The 23,972-nt window shown below is 52.9% G+C and overlaps 2 protein-coding genes across 2 annotated transcripts in view; both read left to right on the top strand.

Annotated features, from left to right (window-relative positions):
• Nucleotides 1-250: 250 nt before the first annotated feature.
• Nucleotides 251-5,282, top strand: proser3 (proline and serine rich 3). The gene is made up of 4 exons (XM_080184832.1): nucleotides 251-689; nucleotides 2,425-2,587; nucleotides 3,594-3,675; nucleotides 4,796-5,282. The coding sequence occupies exons 1-4, from the start codon at nucleotides 261-263 to the stop codon at nucleotides 4,839-4,841; spliced, it is 720 nt and encodes a 239-aa protein (XP_080040958.1). The 5' UTR covers nucleotides 251-260; the 3' UTR covers nucleotides 4,842-5,282.
• Nucleotides 5,283-6,115: 833 nt separating this feature from the next.
• LOC145340377 (rho GTPase-activating protein 33-like) overlaps nucleotides 6,116-23,972 on the top strand; it is a gene marked incomplete at its 3' end in the record, with an annotated part of 30,985 nt that continues 13,128 nt past the window's right edge. The window contains exons 1-2 of the mRNA XM_080184833.1: nucleotides 6,116-6,199; nucleotides 17,850-17,953. Coding sequence (XP_080040959.1) covers nucleotides 17,879-17,953 — 75 coding nt within the window. The remainder of the gene's footprint in view (nucleotides 6,200-17,849; nucleotides 17,954-23,972) is intronic.

Here is a 23,972-nt window from a genome sequence, read left to right as displayed (position 1 = left end):
AGGGGGGAGCGGGGGACAGAGGGTGGGGTCAGGGGGGAGCGGGGGACAGAGGGTGGGGTCAGGGGGGAGCGGGGGACAGAGGGTGGGGTCAGGGGGGAGCGGGGGACAGAGGGCAGGCTCAAGGAGTGGGAGAGGACAGAGGGCAGAGACAGGGGGGAGGAGGGGACAGAGCATTGGGTCAGGGAGGAGGAGAGGACAAAGGGCAGGGTCAGGGGGGAGGAGGGGACAGAGAGCCTGATGCCCTCAAAGCGTCAGTGGACATGGGGCAGAGTTGTGCAGAGAGCCTGGCCAGCCGGAGCTATCCTGAGGGAGAGTGGCATCCAGCGGGGGCAACTGGGGGCAAACCGTCAGGCCAGGTGTGTCAGCCTGAGAGATGTCCGCGCGGTGCCACTGAGCAGAGGGGGCAGAGATTCCAGTGGGACTGTGACAAAGCCGGGCAGGACAAGAGCAGCACAGGGTCTTCGACACTTCCACTGCCCAGGACACCAGGAGATCCCACACCACAGCAGAACATTCACTTACTCCCCAGTCAGGGGCACCCAGCCCCCAGGAGATATCGGACAGGATTGGGGCAGGAGTCATCCAGCGATGAGGCCTGGAGTCCTTTGCCTGAGGAGATGGGGATGGTGTGCAGAGCAAGACACACAGAGTGCCGCACGCAGTCAAACTTGCAACACGTGCTGGGACAGGTGCTGTCTTTGATCTCAGCCCACGTTTAACTCCATCGCAAGGAGCATTGCTCCAGAGAACAGGATAAAATCACACTGCACACAGCAATACTGTGCCTGTATGGCACAGAGACGCTCAGGGGAAAGGTTACTGTGTGCTCACTGCTGCTGTATAGGAAATGTGGCAGCCAATTTCTGCATAGCAACATCCCAAATACAGCAATCTGCTAATCACCCAGATTTTAGTGAGGTTGAATAAGCGATATATTTTGGGCCTCGGGACATACAGTCGATATTCATTCCACCCCCCGACCGCAACCGACCACTGCCCTTCCAAATTGTGACCCAGAAACCTTCTATACCCAGTCGGAGAGGGTGGATGCAGCCTTAGTTTACTGCTGTGTTTTTTTTCATTCATCCATGGGACATGGATGTCACTGGCTGGGCCAGCATTTATTGCCCATTCCTAATTGCCTGACGGTATTTCAGAGTTGACCACATTGCTGTGGTTCTGGAGTCACACGCAGATCAGACCAGGAAAGGGCAGCAGATTTCCTTTCCAAAAGAACCAGATGGATTTTTCCGGCAATCAACAATGGTTCCATGGTCATCAGTAGATTATCAACTCCAAATATTTTTTATTGAATTCAAATTCCACCACATAATGTTCTGGGAACCCAGGTCCCCAGAACATTAGCTGAGTTTCTGGATTACTAGTCCAGTGACGATAGCATGATGTCTCCACCTCTCAAACATATTGCCTTCAGCACCGACCCTCTTGACAGTGCGGCGCTCCCTCGGCACCGACCCTCTTGACAGTGCGGCGCTCCCTCGGCACCGACCCTCTTGACAGTGCGGCGCTCCCTCGGCACCGACCCTCTTGACAGTGCGGCGCTCCCTCGGCACCGACCCTCTTGACAGTGCGGCGCTCCCTCGGCACCGACCCTCTTGACAGTGCGGCGCTCCCTCGGCACCGACCCTCTTGACAGTGCGGCGCTCCCTCGGCACCGACCCTCTTGACAGTGCGGCGCTCCCTCGGCACCGACCCTCTTGACAGTGCGGCGCTCCCTCGGCACCGACCCTCTTGACAGTGCGGCGCTCCCTCGGCACCGACCCTCTTGACAGTGCGGCGCTCCCTCGGCACCGACCCTCTTGACAGTGCGGCGCTCCCTCGGCACCGACCCTCTTGACAGTGCGGCGCTCCCTCGGCACCGACCCTCTTGACAGTGCGGCGCTCCCTCGGCACCGACCCTCTTGACAGTGCGGCGCTCCCTCGGCACCGACCCTCTTGACAGTGCGGCGCTCCCTCGGCACCGACCCTCTTGACAGTGCGGCGCTCCCTCGGCACCGACCCTCTTGACAGTGCGGCGCTCCCTCGGCACCGACCCTCTTGACAGTGCGGCGCTCCCTCGGCACCGACCCTCTTGACAGTGCGGCGCTCCCTCGGCACCGACCCTCTTGACAGTGCGGCGCTCCCTCGGCACCGACCCTCTTGACAGTGCGGCGCTCCCTCGGCACCGACCCTCTTGACAGTGCGGCGCTCCCTCGGCACCGACCCTCTTGACAGTGCGGCGCTCCCTCGGCACCGACCCTCTTGACAGTGCGGCGCTCCCTCGGCACCGACCCTCTTGACAGTGCGGCGCTCCCTCGGCACCGACCCTCTGACAGTGCGGCACTCTTAGGGTGACTGTTTTGTGCTTTCACCAGAACATGTTTGTACGTCAGTCTAACAAATCTCTCTTTCACTCTGTTCCAGGTTGTCTCTGAGAGAATGTTTCCTCCTCCTGTTTCAAAGCAACGGTCCAGCAAGAAGTCAAAGATTGGCAGCCGTGCCAGGGTGCATCGCTTGCCTCCTTCGCCCATTCCCAGTAACCGCCAGACCCCAGAGCTTGTAACTCAGCTGCTTGAGGAAGCTGAAGGTAAAAACACTGGGTAATCGTACACAATATATATATCCCATAATATCATCATCTGTCACATTCCCAGAACAGACACAGCATGGGATTAGATACAGAGTAAAGCTCCCTCTACACTGTCCCCCATCAAACACTCCCAGGACAGGTACAGCACGGGGTTAGATACAGAGTAAAGCTCCCTCTACACTGTCCCCCTATCAAACACTCCCAGGACAGGTACAGCACGGGGTTAGATACAGAGTAAAGCTCCCTCTACACTGTCCCCATCAAACACTCCCAGGACAGGTACAGCTTCAAACTACATCTCGGTTGAAACTTCAGAGTTGCCATCTCCTCTCCTGTCATCCTGTGCCCTTTTGGAGAGATTTAGTTTCTGTTTTAATGGGTGAATTGTGTGCAGCCAGTTCACACTCCGAAGAAACCCCCAGCTGCAGAAGTGCAGCAAACACACTGGGCTCCATGTTGTCCAGGTACAATATGGGCGTTACAGTAACAGAGTGGTCAGCACTGCTGCTTCACAGCTCCAGGGACCTGGGTTCGATTCCCGGGCCTGGGTCACTGTCTGCGTGGACACATTCTCCTTGTTTCTGTGGATTTCCTCCGGTGCTCTGATTTGCTCCCACAGTCCAGAGATTTGTGGGTTAGGTTGATTGGCCATGCTAAAAATTGCTCCTTTGTGCCCTGAGAGGCATTGGTTAGAGGGATTAGCAGGTAAATGTTTGGGGATATTGGGGTATGGGGATATTGGGGTATGGCCTGGGTGGGATTGTTGTCAGTGCAGACTCGATGGACCTAGTGGCCTCCTTCCACACTGTAGGGTTTCTGATTCTGTACCAGTGCTCAGCTAACAAACCGGGAAGGTGATTGCTATAGCTCTCTTCTCCACTGTCTCTTCACATCACACTGAAGCAGAGTCTGAAGTACAGAGCTTCATCCCACATGTCACTGGCTGAGAACAGACTGGCTGGCTCCTCCAGTACCTGAATATCTGCTTGTTTTCCTCTCTTAGAATCGGACGGTGTGGAGTTTGAAGAGGATATCTTACTCCAGGTGCTGAGACAGCAGAGGGACTGGGTCAAAGAGCAGCTCCGGTAATTCTTTCGTAATTCTGAGACTTCCTGACTCTTCACTGTCTGGGTGCAGCTCCTCTTTGGGCTGTTCTAGGCTGGGGGTTAGAGCAGAGCAGACCCACCAGCAAGCATGCCCTGCCTTTGCTGTGATCACAGAGCTTCCTGTGCCTGGCAGATTCCCTTCTGAGTGTGCCTGTGCAGAGTTTCTGTTATGGAGCAGCCCACTGGTTGATGCAATTCCATCGAATGAATTACAGCCTCCTCGCACTGCATTTACTGCTGACTCAAACTCCATAAACCAATCTGCACTGTCAGAGGGTGAGTGCTGAGGGAGCGCCGCACTGTCAGAGGGTGAGTGCTGAGGGAGCGCCGCACTGTCAGAGGGTGAGTGCTGAGGGAGTGCCGCACTGTCAGAGGGTGAGTGCTGAGGGAGTGCCGCACTGTCAGAGGGTGAGTGCTGAGGGAGTGCCGCACTGTCAGAGGGTGAGTGCTGAGGGAGTGCCGCACTGTCAGAGGGTGAGTGCTGAGGGAGTGCCGCACTGTCAGAGGGTGAGTGCTGAGGGAGTGCCGCACTGTCAGAGGGTGAGGACCCCCATTATTTATCCCTGACACTAAGATATTGTAAATAGAGATCTGGATCATTTTCCAGTTGCTGTTTGTGGGATCTTTGTGCTGGAATTATCTGCCGTGTCTCCTACATTACCACAGCAGGAGGCTGGGGGCAGCACAATGGCACAGTGATTAGCACTGCTGCCTCTCAGCGCCAGGGATCCAGGTTGGATTCTCGCCTTAGGTCACTGTCTGTGTGGAGTCTGCATGTTCTGCCCATATCTGCATGGGTTTCCTCTGAATGCTCCGGTTTTCTCCCACAGTCTGAAAGATGTGCTGATTCAGTGGATTGGCCGTGCTAAATTCTCCCTCAGTGTAACCCGAACAGGTGCCGGAGTGTGGCGACTAGAGAATTTTCACAGTAACTTCATTGCAGTGTTAATGTAAGCCTTATTTGTGACTAAAAAATAAACTTTATCTTTAACCACAGTGATTTTATGTCAGACATCTGTCACTGGTTGTGAGGTTCGGGTCCACTCTGAGGTAAGGGACGTGGCTGAAATTGGAGCTTTATTGCTGCTTCTTGTTTCAGGGAAGCTGATTCCAGATTAATGGTGCTGAATGAACACAAACGCTGAAGATTGAAGCCCCAGCAGATCCCTCCCCACCCACCCAGCACACCCATACAGCCCTTCTGTGCTCGCTGTATAGCCCCTGGGGGTGGTTGTCTGAGCAATAACCCAGGTCCCACCCCCAGACACCAAGGACAAACCTGAACAATTGGTGCTCTCAACATCCAACTGATACTACAGCTGAAAACCGTGTGTGTGTGAACGTGTGTGTCTCTGGACGGGGAGGCCAGGTCTCCAGATGGTTCCTGGACAGAGATCCTCAGGGATAAACCCATGGTGTTGCTGACAATCCACACACACACACCCCACCGTCCCCCCCCCCGCCGCCGCCCACCGAAACCATTACCTGCTTGCATCTACGGCTGACTGTGTCTGAATTAGCTTAGCAGAGATTTTCAACAGCACTTTCTGATCAGTCTCTGTGTTTTAAACATCAACTTGAATCAACTGAATTTCCTTTGAAAATAAATTTTTAACAAATGAAAATTGTATCATTGACCAATCTCTATATGCACCCCACAACGTTAGATAGAGAGTAAAGCTCCCTCTACACTGTCCCCTATCAAACGCTCCCAGGCCAGGTGCAGCACGGGGTTAGATACAGAGTAAAGCTCCCTCTACACTGTCCCCCATCAAACACTCCCAGGACAGGGACAGCACGGGGTTAGATACAGAGTAAAGCTCCCTCTACACTGTCCCCCCATCAAACACTCCCAGGACAGGTACAGCACAGGTACAGTTGTGTGAGATCATGCCAGATCAATTGTTAAATGCACATCACTTCTGGCAATTAATGTTGAATTGTTTGAGCAAATAATGTGATTGGAATTGAATTGGCAGTGTTGGAGGCGCAGCATTTGACGATGTTTTGTTACACTGTGGTCCTGGCTTTTAGTGTCTGCCCACATCAATAAGCCTTGTAAATATTGTTGTACGTTTCCTGCAGTGTGACTGACCAACCCCCAGCTCGATTGGAAGGGACAGTGATTGAGATGAGCTATAATGCCTCTTGGTGGCTGGAATGAGCAACATCAGTATTACCCAAACATGTTGACATAGCCAATTCCCATTGTACCTGACTCGGGGTAATTTCTCTGTTGCCCCTCCTCCAGGGCCTGTAAGGAAATGCCCCTGATAGATTACTTGGCACACGGTGTTACTGAGCGGGGAACCTTCTGCTTTTTGTAAACTGGGTGAGTGCGGTTCCTCAAACCACACTTCCTAGCTGTGTGTGTGCACCAATTGCAATGAACAGCTCGAGAGGAAGAGGACAATCACGTCATGACACCAGCAAAGTTGCTGCTCGCTCGGAGAGAGAGAGCAGTGAGCCAGTGTCACAGCCTGATCCGCGATGGACACCTAAGGTGAGAGAATCAAACTGCTCACTCCCTTTGTGTGTCTGCCAGTGAGTTGAGGTGTGTCTGCATGTCTGTCTGTGAGGTGAGTGTGTCTGATTGTGTATTTGTAAGTATGTGTATGAGCTTGACTGTGTGTATGTAATTCTGAGTGCAAAGTTTACCCCAAAGTCAGTGACTAAAGCTCTATTTGCCCATCAGGTCCCAAATTAAACAGCGCCTGGTGGGTAGTTTCTGAAAAATCCCTGATTTCCACAGCTTTCCTCAATGCCCTGATTCTCCCCGGGCTCTGAGAGCAGAACATATACTGAACTGGGTAACTCCATCAGTTAATGACACTGCTCCCATTTCCCCATCACCTTGCGACACCTCGACACATCACCAGTCACCTCAGCCAATGAGGGAGCTGTGAGCATTGTTATAATGGGGCAGTGTGGTGTTGTAATGTCAGAGATGCGGCATCAATTTACACACAGGATCTCCCAACAAACTGTATTGCGACAATGACTCAACATTTCTGCTCACTGAGGGAGAGATACTACACCCCAAACAGTGCGGCGCTCCCTCAGCACTGACCCTCTGATAGTGTAGCACTCCCTCGCACAAAGTCTGGTTACACAGTAGTTAGTACTGCACCAGGGACACAGCTTCATTTACGGCTTGGAACACTGTGCAGAGTCTGCATGTTCTCTCCATGTCTGCGTGGGTTTCCTCCGGGTGCTCCGGTTCCCCTCACCATAGTCTAAAGATGTGCGGGTTAGATTGATTGGCCATGCTAAATTGACCCTGGTCTCAGGGGGATCGGAGGGGTAGATGTTTGGAGTTGCAGAGTCGGGCCTGGGTGGGATCTGCTTAGTGTGGATGTGATGGGCCAAATGGCCTCTTCCTGTACTGTGGGGATCCTTTGATCAATTAGTTGTCACATTTTCCCATTAGACTGTGGGATGTCAAGTGTGTAAGTGAGAAATTCTAGATTTGCAAGCTGTCAAAATTTTTTCCATGGATTTACATAATCAGTAATGACCTAGGCACAACAATCTTCAGCTGCTTCATCAGTGAAGATGAGATGATAAGGCCAGAAGTGGGGATGTTCACCAGTGTTCAGCTCCATTCGCCGCTCCTCAAATACTGAAGCAGTCCGTGTTCCAATGCAGCAAGATCTGGACAATATCCAGACCTTGGGCTGACAAGTGGCAGAAACATTCACCCCCCACACAAATGCCAAGTAATAATCACTTCCAACAAGAGACAATCTAACCATGCCCTCTAACATTCAATAGCATTACCTTTACTCAATCCTGGGCGTTTCCATTGACCAGAAACTGAACTGGACTCAGCCATATAAAATTGGTGGCTCCCAGAGCAGGTCAGAGGCTGGGAATCCTGTGAAGAGTAACTCACCTCCTAACTCCCCAAAGCCTGTCCACCATCTACAAGGCACAAGTCAGGAGTGTGATGGAATACTCCCCACTTGTCTGGATGGGTGCAGCTCCAACAACACTCGAGAAGCTCGACACCATCCAGGACCAGCCTCCTTTCAACACCTTCTTCATCTCACCCCCATCATCATCAAATCCTTCTATTCCTTTCTCCCTCACAAAGAACAGTACAGCGCAGGAACAGGCCCTTTGGCCCACCAAGTCTGTGCTGACACAGATGCTTCTCTAATCTGATATCGTCTTGCCTCTACGTGGTCCATATCCCTCTATTCCATGTCTATTCTTATATCTACCTAGGTGTGCCTTGAATGTTATAGAATCTGCTTCCACCAGCTCCTGCAGCAGCGTGTTCCAGGCATTCACCACTCTGTGTGAAAAACTTGCCTCGTAAATCTCTTTTAAACTTACGCCCTCTCACTCTCAACCTATGCCCCTGAATACCTGACCCTTCGACCCTGGGAAAATGATTCTGAGTATCCACTCTATCCAAGCCTGTCATAATCTTGTGAGCCTCTATCAGGTCCCCTCTCATCCTCCGACACTCCAGTGAGAACAATCCAAGTTTGTTCAACTTTTCTTCATAGTCCATACCCTCCAAACCAGGCAACATCCTGATAAATCTCTTCTGCACCTTCTCCAATGCATCAACATCCTTCCAGTAGTGTGGTGACCAGAATTGTACACAATACTCCAAATGCAGCCTATGTCTTAGACAGCAGCAAAATGATTTTCCAATTCTTACACTCAACACCCTGACCAATGAAGGTCAGCAAGCTGTACACCTTCTTGATCACCTTGTCCTGAGTTGCCACCTTCAGGGAAACGTTGATCCGCCAGTCTAGATCCCTTTGTGCTAATATTTCTAAGGTTTCTACCATTTATTGTGTAGTTTCCTTCTGCAGTAGATCTTCCAAATTGCACCACCTCACATTTGTCTGGGTTAAATTCCATCTGTCATCTTTTGGTCCATGTCTCCAGCCGATTCATATCCTGCTGTATCCTCTGACAATCCTCACGATTGTCCGCTACTCCCTAAATTTTTGTATCATCTGCAAATTTATTAATCAGATTGCCTACATTTTCGTCCAAAGCATCTATATATATTACAAACAACAGAGGCCCCAGCACTGATCACAGACCTCCAGTTAGAAAAGTACCCTTCCTCTGCTAGTCTTTGCCCAAGCCAGTTTTGTATCCATCTTATCAGCTCACCTTGGACCCATATGCCTTCACCTTCTGTATCAGCCTGCCATGAGGAATCTTATTGAAGGCTTCACTAAAGTCCGTGTATACAACACCCACTGCCCTGCCCTGGCCATTCTTATCACTTCCTCAAAGAACTCAAACCAAATTTGTGAGACACAACCTCCCCTTCACAAAACCATGCTGCCTATTACTAATAGGTCTATTAACATGGAAGCTAGAAGTAGGAGTAGGCCATTCAGCCCTTCAAGCCTGCTCTACCATTCATTATGATCATGGCTGATCATCAAATTCAATATCCTGATTTCCCCATATCCCTTAATTCCTTTAGCCCCAAGAGCGATATGTAATTTTTTTCCTGAAATGATACAATGTTTTGGCCTAAACTACTTCCTGTGGGAGTGAATTCCACACATTCCCCACCCTCTGGGTGAAGAAATTTCTCCTCACCTCAGTTCTAAAAGGTTTATCCCTTATCCTCAAACTCTGACCCCTAGTTCTGGACTCCCCTCCAGCATCGGGAACATTCTTTCTGAATCTACCCTGTCTAACCCTGTGTGAGTTTTATAAGTTTCTATCAGATCCCCTCTCACTCTCCTAAACTCCAGTGAATATAATCCCAACCCACTGAGTCTCTCCACATAAGACAGACCTGCCATCCCAGGAATCAGCCTGGAAAACCTTCGCTGTGCTCCCTCTATAACAAGGACATCCTTCCTCAGATAAGGAGACCAAAACCACACACAATACTCCCGGTGTGGCCTCACCAACACCCTGTACAATTGCAGCAAAACATCCCTATCCCTGTACTCAAATCCTTTCGCTATGAAGGCCAACATACTATTTGCCTCTTTACTGCCTGCTGTACCTGCGCATCTGCATTCACTTTCAGATGTGAGTACATCCTGTCCCTAAGAATCTTCTCCAATAATTTCCCCACCACTGATTTAAGGCTCACAGGCCTGCAGTTTCTCAGATTGTCTCTTCTGCCCTTCTTAAACAGAGAATCAGTGTTAGTTACTCTCAATCCTCTGGTACCTCACCCTTGACTAAAGAGGATGCAAATATTTTGGACAAGGCTTCAGCAATTTCTTCAGAAACTTCAAAGTCCCACATTCTCTCCACTCCCTGTGGGAGCGAGTCCCACATTCTGCCCCGCTCCCCGTGGGAGCGAGTCCCACATTCTCTCCACTCCCCGTGGGAGCGAGTCCCACATTCTCCCCCACTCTCTGGGTTAAGGAGTTTCTCCTGAATTCTCATTAGATTTATTACTGGCTGTCACATATTGACACCCCCCGCCTAGTTCTGGTCTCTTCCCTACAAAGGGGAAACATCTTCTCCATGGCAACCCCATCATAACCCTTTCAGAATTTTATAGCCCTCAATCAGGTCACAGGTTAGGGGGATTGGCCATGCAAAATTGCCCCTTAGTGTCCAAAGATGTGTGGATTAGGGGGATTGGCCATGCTAAATGTGTGGGTTTACAGGGTGGAGGAGTGTGCCTGGATAAGGTACTCTGTCAGAGAGTTGGTGCAGTATTGATGGGCTGAATGGCCTCCTTGTGCACTGTAAGGATTCTAACCAGCACTTTGTATAGCTGCATCCTTATTCTCCAGACAGAAAGGCCAGCGTTCCATCAGCCTGTCGGGTATTTTCTGTATCTGTATAAGGTATTTGAATGATTTACGAACCCGCTGTAAGTCTCTTTATAATCACACTCATTCACAGTTCAGCACTCGTCCCCCGCACCTCCGTCTGTCTGAGGATTTGTCAGCCCTGTTTTTACTGTGTTTACGCCAGTCCAACGCCGGCATACCCACATCATGTCTGCCGTCTCCACCAGCCCCTTTCGAAAGTTCTGCAGCATCCTCCTCCTCCCTCCCTCCCTCCCTCCTCACAGCTCACATCGCTGGGAGGATGAGGTCTCAGTGTGTGGCTGGGCTATTAAAAGGAGCATTGCTTCCTCCAGCCCAGGCTGAGGTTTTCCTGTCAGGTACTGTGTGCTGAGAGACCTGTCAGCGCCCCGCCGGCTGAACAGCAGCCTGTGACGTGGGAGAGAGAATCTGGCGATAAACCCCTCGCTTGAGAGGGGGGTGGTGGGGGGCGGGTGGAAAGAGTGACCGAGCGGGACAAAACACCAATGGATTCCCAATTCCCCCACTCTCCCGATGTCCCACAGCCTGACGCAACCAATCAAGGAACTTATTTTTGAGGTGAGGTCACTGTTGTAATGTCGGAATCCACAATGGCCCATTTACGCACAGCAAGATCCCATAATCACCAACGTGATAATGACCCGGCTCACCTGCTTTTTGCAGTGATGCTGATTGAGGGATAAATATTCAAAACCTGTGGAACGCCCCCACTCACCCCCCCCCCCCCCCCCCGCAACCAAAACACGCAACCCACCCACCCCCTCCACTCCCCCCACCCCACAACCCACCACCCCCCCCCCACCCCAACACACACCAACCCACCCACTCCCCACCCCACACACACAACCCACCCACCCCCCCACCCCCTCCACTCCCCCCCACACAACCCCACCCACCCCCCCACCCTAACACACACAACCCACCCACCCCCCCACCCTAACACACACCACCACCCACCCCCCACACCCCAACACACACAACCTACCCACCCCCCACCCCAAAACACGCAACCCACCCACCCCCTCCACTCCCCCCACACAACCCACCCACCCCCTCCACTCCCCCCACACAACCCACCCACCCCCCCACCCCAACACACACAACCCACCCACTCCCCACCCCACACACACAACCCACCCACCCCCCCACCCCCAACACACACAACCCACCCACTCCCCACCCCACACACACAACCCACCCACCCCCCCACCCCAAAACACGCAACCCACCCACCCCCTCCACTCCCCCCACACAACCCACCCACCCCCCACCCTAACACACACAACCCACCCACCCCCCCACCCTAACACACACAACCCACCCACCCCCCCACCCCAAAACACGCAACCCACCCACCCCCTCCACTCCCCCCACACAACCCACCCACCCCCCCACCCCAACACACACAACCCACCCACCCCCCCACCCCAACGCACACAACCCACCCACCCCCCCACCCTAACACACACAACCCACCCACCCACCCCCCCCCACCCTAACACACACAACCCACCCACCCCAACACACACAACCCACCCACCCCCCCACCCTAACACACACAACCCACTCACCCTAACACACACAACCCACCCACCACCCCCACCCCAAAACACGCAACTCACCCACCCCCCACTCCCCACCCCACACACAACCCACCCACCCCCCACCCCAAAACACACAACCTACCCAACCCCCCTCCCCAACACACACAACCCATCCACACCCCCCACCCTAACACACACAATCTACCCACGCCCCTCCCCCCCCCCCCCCACAAAACCTCTCCCCCCAATACACACAACTTACCCACCCCAGCCTCGCCCCTCCCCCCAACAAAATCCCTCCCCCCACACAACTCCTCCCTGCCCCAACAAAATTCCCCTCCACGATTCTCTTCCAAATAGTGGAAGTGAGATCCATTTCACTCCCTCAGCACTGACCCTCTGACAGTGCGGCACTCCCTCAGCACTGACCCTCTGACAGTGCGGCACTCCTCAGCACTGACCCTCTGACAGTGCGGCACTCCCTCAGCACTGACCCTCTGACAGTGCGGCACTCGCTCAGCACTGACCCTCTGACAGTGCGGCGCTCCCTCAGCACTGACCCTCTGACAGTGCGGCACTCCCTCAGCACTGACCCTCTGACAGTGCGGCACTCCCTCAGCACTGACCCTCTGACAGTGCGGCACTCGCTCAGCACTGACCCTCTGACAGTGCGGCACTCGCTCAGCACTGACCCTCTGACAGTGCGGCACTCCCTCAGCACTGACCCTCTGACAGTGCGGCACTCCTCAGCACTGACCCTCTGACAGTGCGGCGCTCCCTCAGCACTGACCCTCTGACAGTGCCGCACTTCCTCAGCACTGACCCTCTGACAGTGCGGCGCCCCCTCAGCACTGACCCTCTGACAGTGCGGCGCCCCCTCAGCACTGACCCTCTGACAGTGCGGCGCCCCCTCAGCACTGACCCTCTGACAGTGCGGCGCCCCCTCAGCACTGACCCTCTGACAGTGCGGCGCCCCCTCAGTACAGTACGGAGCTCCCATACTCCCTCAGTATTAAGGCTGACGGTGTCAGCTTGGATAGAGTGGGTTCAGATCGAAGACAGTTGGATTTGGAGGCAGGAACTGGACTCTGTGACCCGCAGCTACCACCCAATTGGAGTTCAGAATAAGAATAATGGTCCGATCTCACCTGAATGGCGGGGAATGTGGAAATGGCAAGGCAGTAAACAAGTATTTTGTATCTGTCTTCACAGTTGGAAACACAAGTTCCATATCTGAAATAGATCACAACCTGAGGGACAAAGAGAAAAAGAATGAAATATATGGATAGAATCCCTATTGTACAGAAGGAGGCCAATTAACCCATCAGATCTGCACTATCTCTGTGACATTGCATCTTACCCAGGCCCATCCTGTAACCCCATATATTTACCACATTAATCCACCTAATCTACATATCCTTGGACACTAAGGTTAGCATGGCCAATCCACCTAACCTGCACATCTCTGGAGTGTGGGAAGAAACCGGAGCACCTGTAGGAAACCTGCACAGACATGGGGAGAACATGCAAACTCTGCACAGACAGTAACCTTATGCCATTCATCAGCCCACTGGCTCAATTGATCAAGATCCATTGCAATCTGAGATAACTTTCTTCACTGTTCACTACGGCTCCAATCTTGGTGTCATTTGCAAACTTACTAACCATGCCCCCCTATATTCTCATCCAAATCATTAATATAAATGACAAATAACAGTGGACCCAGCACTGATCCCTGAGGCACACCGCTGGTCACAGGCCTCCAGTTTGAAAAACAAATCCCTGCAACCACCCTCTGAAACCAATTTTGTCTCCATTTAGAGACCTCACCCTGGATCCCGTGAGATTTAACCTTATGCAACAACCTACCAAAGGGGATCTGGTCAATGTTGTATACCTAGATTTGCAAAAAGAAGTCGATAAGGTGCCACACAAAAGATCAATGGGTAGATAAGGGCTCGTGGAATTGAAGGGGTCGGGGGTTGAGGTTAATGTATTAACACAGTCCAGTGAGTAAGATAAAATCCAACTGTTGGATCCTCCAGCCATTTGGTAACCAGAAAGGTGAAAAAAAATGTTAAACTTATGGAAAAGCACCAAATTGGGAAGGGTTTGAGTCCACTGGGACTGTGTGCAGTGGGAGTGAATGGAAAGGGGATTGGGATTGTGTACAGTGGGAGTGAATGGGAAGGGGTTTGGGATTGGGATTGTGTACAGTGGGAGTGAATGGGAAGGGGTTTGGGATTGGGATTGTGTACAGTGGGAGTGAACGGGAAGGGGTTTGGGATTGGGATTGTGTACAGTGGGAGTGAACGGGAAGGAGTTTGGGATTGGCATTGTATACAGTGGGACTGAAGGGGTTTGGGTCCATTGGGATTGTGTACAGTGGGAGTGAACGGGAAGGGGTTTGGATCCATCGGGATTGTGTTTTTGAAGTTATTTGGCAAACTACAAAACAGATTATTACGGGAAACAGGAAGTGGTGATTGTTCCGAGGTTTCGCTCCTGTTTGGGGGAAGGTTTGTGGCAGTTTTCTCATTTCCATAATGAGTTTTATAACCCATTTTTCTCATCACGATTGGTCCTTAGAGATTCCGGCAGAAAAATACTCACCCTGAGGGTCAGTGCTGAGGGGGCACCGCACTGTCAGAGGGTCAGTGCTGAGGGAGTGCCGCACTGTCAGGGGGTCAGCGCTGAGGGAGTGCCGCACTGTCAGGGGTCAGCGCTGAGGGAGTGCCGCACTGTCAGGGGGTCAGCGCTGAGGGAGTGCCGCACTGTCAGAGGGTCAGCGCTGAGGGAGCGCCGCACTGTCAGAGGGTCAGCGCTGAGGGAGCGCCGCACTGTCAGAGGGTCAGCGCTGAGGGAGCGCCGCACTGTCAGAGGGTCAGTGCTGAGGGAGCGCCGCACTGTCAGAGGGTCAGTGCTGAGGGAGCGCCGCACTGTCAGAGGGTCAGCGCTGAGGGAGCGCCGCACTGTCAGAGGGTCAGCGCTGAGGGAGCGCCGCACTGTCAGAGGGTCAGCGCTGAGGGAGCGCCGCACTGTCAGGGGGTCAGCGCTGAGGGAGTGCCGCACTGTCAGGGGGTCAGCGCTGAGGGAGTGCCGCACTGTCAGAGGGTCAGCGCTGAGGGAGTGCTGCACTGTCAGAGGGTCAGCGCTGAGGGAGTGCCGCACTGTCAGAGGGTCAGCGCTGAGGGAGTGCCGTACTGTCAGAGGGTCAGCGCTGAGGGAGCGCCGCACTGTCAGAGGGTCAGCGCTGAGGGAGCGCCGCACTGTCAGAGGGTCAGTGTTGAGGGAGCGCCGCACTGTCAGAGGGTCAGTGTTGAGGGAGCGCCGCACTGTCAGAGGGTCAGTGTTGAGGGAGCGCCGCACTGTCAGAGGGTCAGTGCTGAGGGAGCGCCGCACTGTCAGAGGGTCAGCGCTGAGGGAGCGCCGCACTGTCAGAGGGTCAGCACTGAGGGAGCGCCGCACTGTCAGAGGGTCAGCGCTGAGGGAGCGCCGCACTGTCAGAGGGTCAGTGCTGAGGGAGCGCCACACTGTCAGAGGGTCAGTGCTGAGGGAGCGCCGCACTGTCAGAGGGTCAGTGCTGCTTATTGTGAGTGTGGTGTTTGTTTCTGGTTTTTCTCTCTCTGACAGTTTGTGTCTAAAGGAGGAAGTGGAGAGTGACTTCTCATCTGAGCCTCAATGACAACAGTTGTGAATGAGGAAGGAGGGAGTTTTGTAGCAGGCATTGTTCTGTGTCTGAAATTGAAATGAAAGTTCTGTGACCTGTGATAGAAACTGGAAATGTTGCTGGAAAAATTCAGCAGATCTGGCGCGATTGGGGAGAGAGAGATGGAGTGGATGTTTGGAATGCCACCTGGCTCCTGTACCGAGTCTCTATCTTCTCTGTCTGTTTGGAGGAAGAGTCAGCTTGGACTCTAAGCATTCACTCTGTTCTTCTCCCTGCGCAGAAGGTGCTGGACTTGCTGAGTTTATCCAGCATTCTCCCTCTTCCTCGTTCAGGGGAAGTTCCTCTTCCACCCTCCCATCAAGCTCTCTCCTCGTCTTCTTACAAAGCTCCGATTGACCAATCACTGGTAAAATGTGTTTTGAATTTTCCATCAGATCTTTGCCCTCCAGCATCCCATGTGTTAATACCCGGACTGTAACCAACACAGAATAATAAACTTGGACTGTGGTTTATTAGGAGGGTACTGAGACCCAGCCTTAACTTCCAAACAACCCCAAAATCCCCGCTTATACATCACACAGCCCTCTCCACACAACTGGAATCTTTCTCATGGCTTCCACAGGCCCTGCGTTACTCCCCTCTTTGGCTGAGAAAGGTCTAGTGTTTTTCCAAAGTTGTTCCCCTCAGCCTTCTGAGAATCCATACGCCATCTTCCTTCACCAAGGCCTGTTCCAGTGTTGTCCCATCATCCTCACTAGCCTCGCAGCATCCTTCAATCTCCACAATCGCTTCCCTTCAAACTGAGAATGAGCCCCCACCGTTGTTCTGCTTGGTAGCTACCAGAAAACTCACATTTGCTGGGAACAGAGAATAGTACAGGAACAGGCCCTTCAACCCCTCCAAGCCTGTGCCAATCATGATGCCATAACTAAAACCGTAAGCACTTACACAGTCCGTATCCTTCCAATCCCGTCCTATTCATGGATTTGTCTATTTGCCTATTAAGTGTCGCTATCGCTCCTGCTCCCATCCCCTCCCTGGGCAGCGTGTTCCAGACATTCACCACCCTCTGTGTAAAAAAACTTGCCTCACACATCTCCTCTAAACTTTTCCCCTCGCACCTTAAACCTGTGTCCCCAGTACTTGACCTTTCTAGCTTGGGAAAGAGGTCTGACTATCCACTCTGTCCATGCCACTCATAATCTTGTAGACTTCTATCAGGTCTCCCCTCAACCTCCGTCACTCCAGTGAAAACAAACCAAGTTTCTCCAACCTCTCCTCATAGCTAATGCCCTCCATACCAGGGGCAACATCCTGGTAGACCTAGTAAACAGCAGCTGATCCTTCCTTGATATCTTCTCTGCGATAGTTCTCCTCTCTCCCCCCACTCCCCTCCCCATCTCTCTCTCTTCCCCTCTCGGTCTGTTTTTCCCTCTCCCTCCTCCCCCATCTCTCTGTCCTGGATCTGTGTGTCAGTAAGTCTGGCAGCCACTGCCTTTTCAATAGGCCTTGGCCTGAGCCCCCATAGCAGCCAGATCACACGGGCCTGTCAACAGACAAAAGTGGCTCACTAACTCCATTTTATCTTGTCACAAAATAAAGAGTTTAAAAATAAAACTGGATGATAAAACCTTGCATCTGTTTCAACAATTCTTTCTGTTCTTTGCCAGGCCCCAGCCTCTGCCTCTCCGCCCATTCCCCCAGAGTCCTGGCCCTTTACTCCTCTGTCACTGTCCTGACCTCTAACCCTCAGGCCCTCTGGGAAACGGTCAGGCTCAGTCACTGGCCCCTCCTGGTTTAGGTAGGATTGCATTCCTGTAGCACCTGTCACCTCTTGGGATTGTTTACACCCACCCTGAGAGGGCAGACAGGAGCCTTGGAGTGAAGTACCAACCTGAAAGACAGCTGCTGTGTCAGAAGGAATAGGGTCACAAGTGTTTGGTGAGGGGTCGGGGGTCGGGGCTCGGTGAGGGGTCGGTGGTCGGGGCTCGGTGAGGGGTCGGTGGTCGGGACTCGGTGAGGGGTCGGTGGTCGGGGCTCGGTGAGGGGTCGGTGGTTGGGGGTTTGTTTGGGGTTTGCCGCAAGTTCGCTGGGAATGGGAGAACAGAGAGACGGGACTTTCTGCTCACAGTCTGCAGTCTCTTTCAGTTGCTGCCAACCTGCCGAATCGATAGAGAATGATGGACAAATCTTCCCAATGGAGGAGATCGATCCTGGACATCTTCAATAAGGATGAGGGATCTCTGTCTGTGGTAAGATCCTCAATCACCATCAGCGCACCGGGAACTTTACTCTGTATCTAACCCCGTGCTGTCCCTGTCCTGGGAGTGTTTGATGGGGGACAGTGTAGAGGGAGCTTTACTCTGTATCTAACCCCATGCTGTACCTGTCCTGGGAGTGTTTGATGGGGGACAGTGTAGAGGGAGCTTTACTCTGTATCTAACCCCGTGCTGTACCTGTCCTGGGAGTGTTTGATGGGGGACAGTGTAGAGGGAGCTTTACTCTGTATCTAACCCCGTGCTGTACCTGTCCTGGAAGTGTGTGTGTGTGTGTCTGAGAGAGTGTTTGGGGCACAGCCTCAAGATAAAGGGGGGGGGCGGTTTAGAACGGAGTTGAGGAGGAACTTCTTCACTCAAAGGGTGATGAATCTCTGGAATTCTCTGCCCGTTGAAGTGGTGGAGGCTGCCTCGCTAAATATTTTTAAGACACGGGTTGATGGGTTTTTGATAAGAGAGGGGATTAAGGGTTATGGGGAGAGGGCAGGAATGTGGAACTGAGCCACGACAGATCAGCCATGATCTTATTGAATGGCGGGGCAGGCTCGAAGGGCTAGATGGCCTGCTCCTGCTCCTATTTCTTATGTTCTTATTGTGAATGGGGGTGTGTGTGAGAGCCAGTGTGGCTATGTGTGTGTGTGAGTATGAGAGTGAATGAGTCAGAATGTGTGTGTGTGAGACTGAGTGCGTGTGTGTGTGTGTGTGTGTGAGTGAGAGCGTGTGTATGTGTGAGTGAGAGCGTGTGTATGTGTGAGTGAGAGCGTGTGTATGTGTGAGTGAGAGCGTGTGTATGTGTGAGTGAGAGCGTGTGTATGTGTGAGTGAGAGCGTGTGTATGTGTGAGTGAGAGCGTGTGTATGTGTGAGTGAGAGCGTGTGTATGTGTGAGTGAGAGCGTGTGTATGTGTGAGTGAGAGCGTGTGTATGTGTGTGAGTGAGAGTGTGTGTGTGAGTGAGAGTGTGTGTGTGAGTGAGAGTGTGTGTGTGTGTGTGAGTGAGAGTGTGTGTGTGTGTGTGAGTGAGAGTGTGTGTGTGTGTGTGAGTGAGAGTGTGTGTGTGTGTGAGTGAGAGTGTGTGTATGTGTGAGTGAGAGTGTGTGTGTGTGAGAGTGAATGAGTGAGAGTGTGTGTGTGTATGTGTGAGTGAGAGTGTGTGTGTGTGAGAGTGAATGAGTGAGAGTGTGTGTGTGTATGTGTGAGTGAGAGTGTGTGTGTGTGAGAGTGAATGAGTGAGAGTGTGTGTGTGTATGTGTGAGTGAGAGTGTGTGTATGTGTGAGTGAGAGTGTGTGTATGTGTGAGTGAGAGTGTGTGTGTGTGAGAGTGAATGAGTGAGAGTGTATGTGTGTAAGAGTGTGTGTGTGAGAGTGAGTGTGTGTGAGAGTGAATGAGTGAGAGTGTATGTGTGTGAGTAAGAGTGTGTGTGTGAGAGTGAGTGTGTGTGAGAGTGAATGAGTGAGAGTGTATGTGTGTGAGTAAGAGTGTGTGTGTGAGAGTGAGTGTGTGTGTATGTGTGAGTGAGAGTGTGTGGTGTCGATATTGAAGCTGTTTTGTGTGGAGTTGGTTCACGATGTGTGAATGCTTCCTCTGGGTTTAGTCTCTGCCTGATTCACACTCGCGGGAAGAGATTATCTTTCTATTCAGAGAGGCTGGGAGCTTTGGAAACGGGGAGAGTTTTATTCTTGCTGCAGAGGGTTAGAGTGGGAGGTGAGAGGGACTGGGAGGGGGTGACGGTGGTGAGGGGGGCTGTCAGAGGATGATGGTGTGAAGGGGTGACAGTGGTCGGTGAGGGGGGTGGTGAGAGGGTGACGGTGGTTAGTGAGGGGGTCGGTGAGGGGGGGAGGGTCTCTGCTCTCTCTCTCGCTCTCTCTCTCGCTCTCTCTCTGTCTCCCATTCACAATGCCTTTTGTCTGAGAGCAGTGTGGGCCATTCCATTGTGAGTGTGCATGAAGGGGAGCTGGATCGGCGAGTGTGGGGGGAGAGAGCGGACATACACACACTCTGCGTACAGACCCTCACAGAGGCTGGGCTGCCATTGCCCGTACAGGCAGCATCGGGAGGGTGCAGGAGGAGCAGGGACGCTGAGAGGAGAGACCAGCTACAGGAGCAGATACCACCCCTCACGCTCCCTCCCTGTGACTGAGAGAGGATAGAGGCAGAGCAAACACGGGGAGTGAGCACGGGGCCAGTCTCCGTCTGTCCCCTCCTGTCAGACTCTCCAAGTCGGGACTAGGCAGTGAGACAGACGGCGGGGAGGCCGGTGGGGAGGGGGAGCGTCTGCTGAGAATCTTCTCCCCGTTTATCACAGCGAGGCGACAGGCGGCAGCTCTGTCACAGATCCCTCAACCCCGGTGTGAACCACCCTCACAGGGCACCGAGAGAGGGGGGCACTGAGGTGGGGGGGGGGCCACCGAGAGAGAGGGGGGGCCACCGAGAGAGAGGGGGGACCACCGAGAGAGAGGGGAGCACCGAGAGGGGGCGCACTGACAGAGGGAGGGCATTGAGAGAGAGGGAGGCACAGAGAGAGAGGGGACACCGAGGGGGGAGGGGGCAACGAGAGAGGGGACAACGAGGGTAGGGGGGACACCAAGAGAGGACACCGAGAGAGAGAGTACTGGGAGGGGTGGGCACAGAGAGGGCACTGAGAGAAGAGGGCATCAAGAGAGGGGGCAGCGAGAGAGACAGGGGTAACTGAGTGAGGGAGCGTAACTGAGAGACAGGGGGATGGTAATGGAGATGGGCAGAATGCCTCAGTCTACCCACACTACCACTGCTGAGATGTTTCCACTCCCCAGTCTCCGGTGAAAGTGCTGGAACTGAATAATCTCCCAATGGTGGTGAGTGTTCCATTCTTACATTCCTCTCTCTGTCTCTCTCTCTGTCTGTCTCTCTGCCTGTCTCTCCGCCTGTCTCTCTCTGTCTCTCTCTGTCTGTCTGTCTCCCTCTCTCTCCCTCTGTCCTTCTCTGTCTCTCTCTGTCGCTGTCTCTCTCTCTCTCTGTCTCTCTCTCTCTCTCTGTCTCTCTCTCTCTCTGCCTGTCTGTCTCCCTCTCTCTCCCTCTGTCCTTCTCTGTCTCTCTCTCTCTCCCCCCCTCACACTCCCTCTCTGTCTCTGTCTCATTCTCTTATTCTCTCTGTATCTCCATCTCTCTCTGTCTCTCTCTCTCTCTTTCTCTGTCCTTCTCTGTCTCTCTCTCTCTCTCTCTCTCTCTGTCTCTCTCTGTCTCTCTCTGTCTCTCTCTGTCTTTCTCTCTCCTTTTTGAGTTGTGTTGAAGGGAGGTGGGGAGGGGCAAGGAGAGCTCACACACACTGACACACACCCTCTCACACACACACCCTCTCACACACACACCCTCTCACACACACCCACAAACACACACCCACACTCAAACACACAAACAGCCCTCCGTGCCCCCAGACATTCATTTCCAGGATATGCTGGGCTGTGATCCCCTTCCCGATCAAAGACCCTTGTCCTGCCCTATCCTTCCCCCAGGACAGGTTCAGAGTTCACACAGACACCTCACTCCCCCAGCCCGGGTTAAACTGGGCCTGTGCGACTTGGGGGTCGGGGGTCAGGGGTCACATGTCCCAAGCCCTCCTCTCGGACTGGGGTGATGACCCAGATGATCTGTGCGGCACTCCCTCAGCACTGACCCTCTGACAGTGCGGCACTCCCTCAGCACTGACCCTCTGACAGTGCGGCACTCCTTCTGCACTGACCCTCTGACAGTGCGGCGCTCCCTCAGCACTGACCCTCTGACAGTGCGGCGCTCCCTCAGCACTGACCCTCTGACAGTGCGGCGCTCCCTCAGCACTGACCCTCTGACAGTGCGGCACTCCCTCAGCACTGACCCTCTGACAGTGCGGCGCTCCCTCAGCACTGACCCTCTGACAGTGCGGCGCTCCCTCAGCACTGACCCTCTGACAGTGCGGCGCTCCCTCAGCACTGACCCTCTGACAGTGCGGCGCTCCCTCAGCACTGACCCTCTGACAGTGCGGCGCTCCCTCGGCACTGACCCTCTGACAGTGCGGCGCTCCCTCTGCACTGACCCTGAGTGATGCAGAGCTGTGGGTGAGTCAAGCATTGGTCAATACTCCAAGACATAGAAACTAGAAGCAGGAGGAGGCCATTCGGCCCTTCAAGCCTGCTCTACCATTCATTTTCATCATGGCTGATCATCAAATTCAATATCCTTACCCTCCACCCCCCCCCATATCCCTCGATCCCATTCGCCCCAAGAGTGAAATCTAATTTCTTCCTGAAATCACACAGCGTTTTCTCCTCAGCTCCTTCCTGTGGGAGTGAATTCCACACATTCCCCACCCTCTGGGTGAAGAAATTTCTCCTCACCTCAGTTCTAAAAGGTTTACCCCTTATCCTCAAACTCTGACCCCTAGTTCTGGACTCCCCCCCACCATCGGGAACATTCTTTCTGAATCTACCCTGTCTAACCCTGTGTGAATTTTATAAGTTTCTATCAGATCCCCTCTCACTCTTCTCAACTCCAGTGAATATAATCCTAACCCACTCAGTCTCTCCACATATGACAGACCTGCCATCCCAGGAATCAGCCTGGAAAACCTTCGCTGTGCTCCCTCTATAACAAGGACATCCTTCCTCAGATAAGGAGACTAAAACCACACACAATACTCCAGGTGTGGCCTCACCAACACCCTGTACAATTGCAGTAAAACATCCCTATCCCTATCTCTCAAATCCTCTCGCTGTGAAGGCTAACATACCATTTCCCTTCTTTACTGCCTGCTGTACCTGCACGCTTACTTTCAGTGACTGATGCACGAGGACTCCAAGGTCTCGCTGAGTATCCGCCTCTCTCAATTTACACCCATTCCAGTAATAATCTGTCTTCCTATTATTGTTCCCAAAGTGGATAACCTCACATTTATCCACATTATACTGCATCTGCCATGCAGATACCCACACACTCAGCCTGTCCAAATCACACTGAAGCATCTCTGCATCCTCCTCACAGCTCACCCTCCCACCCAACTTTGTATCATCTCCAATTTGGAGATAATACATTCAGTTCCCTCTTCCAAATCATTAATATATAATGTTAATATATACTCTCACTCACTCTCTCACTCACTCTCTCACTCTCTCTCTCACTCTCTCTCTCACTCTCTCTCTCACTCTCTCTCTCACTCTCTCTCTCACTCTCTCTCTCACTCTCTCTCTCACTCTCTCACTCTCTCTCTCACTCTCTCTCTCACTCACTGTCTCTCTCTCTCTCTCTCTGTCTCTTTCAGTCCCCTCTCTCTCTCTCTGCCTGCCCCCCCCGCACCCCCCCCCCCGTCTCTCTCTCTCTGTCCCTTTCTCCTTAAACATTGGCCCAATAGAATCCTGTAGTGCAGAAAGAGGCCACTCAGCCCATTGAATCTGCACCGACTACAGTCTCTTCCAGCCCCTACCCTGCAACCCCATGTTACGTACCCCGCAAATCTCCATGACACTCAGGGGCAATTTATCATGGCCAATCAACGTAACCAGCACGTGTTTCCAGCTGTGGGAAGTGTGCTGGTGTGAATGTGCTGCTTATGTTCTCAGTGCTGTTGGATTGGTATGTAATGTAGGTCAGTCAGCACAGGTCAGTGACAGCGTGACAAGGAGGGGGCTCAGATCCCAGGGTGGGAACGGAATGTGTGTGTGTCCATCAGACAGACACACACAGGAATTCTCAATCCCCCACAGACCACTCCTATCTCGTTCCGGACCACTTGTTCTGCCCTAGTTTCCAAATCACTGCAACATTCACAGGGACATCAGGATGGGCCACCTGTCATCCATATACGATCAGATATTCAACACTGCTCTCTCTCTCTCTCTCACTCACTGTCTCTCTCTCTCTCTCTCTCTGTCTCTCTCTCTCTCTCTCACTCTCTCTCTCTCTCTCTCTGTCTCTCTGTCTCTCTCACTCACTGTCTCTGTCTCTCTCACTGTCTCTCTCTCTCTCACTGTCTCTCTCTCTCTCACTGTC

Source organism: Carcharhinus amblyrhynchos, unplaced genomic scaffold, assembly GCF_965287045.1.
Source record: "Carcharhinus amblyrhynchos unplaced genomic scaffold, sCarAmb.v2.hapA scaffold_967, whole genome shotgun sequence".
In the NCBI taxonomy this organism is placed as follows: domain Eukaryota; kingdom Metazoa; phylum Chordata; class Chondrichthyes; order Carcharhiniformes; family Carcharhinidae; genus Carcharhinus; species Carcharhinus amblyrhynchos.
Note: the sequence above shows the minus strand (reverse complement) of the source record. Positions and strands in the feature narration are given on the sequence as shown.

Excerpts from the sequence above, each read along its gene's own strand:
- proser3 (XM_080184832.1), top strand. The coding sequence starts at position 261 with ATGGGGCAGAGTTGTGCAGAGAGCCTGGCCAGCCGGAGCTATCCTGAG. Across the intron at positions 690-2,424 it reads TGCAACACGTGCTGGGACAG|GTTGTCTCTGAGAGAATGTT; the intron begins GTGCTGTCTTTG and ends ACTCTGTTCCAG. Across the intron at positions 2,588-3,593 it reads GCTGCTTGAGGAAGCTGAAG|AATCGGACGGTGTGGAGTTT; the intron begins GTAAAAACACTG and ends TTCCTCTCTTAG.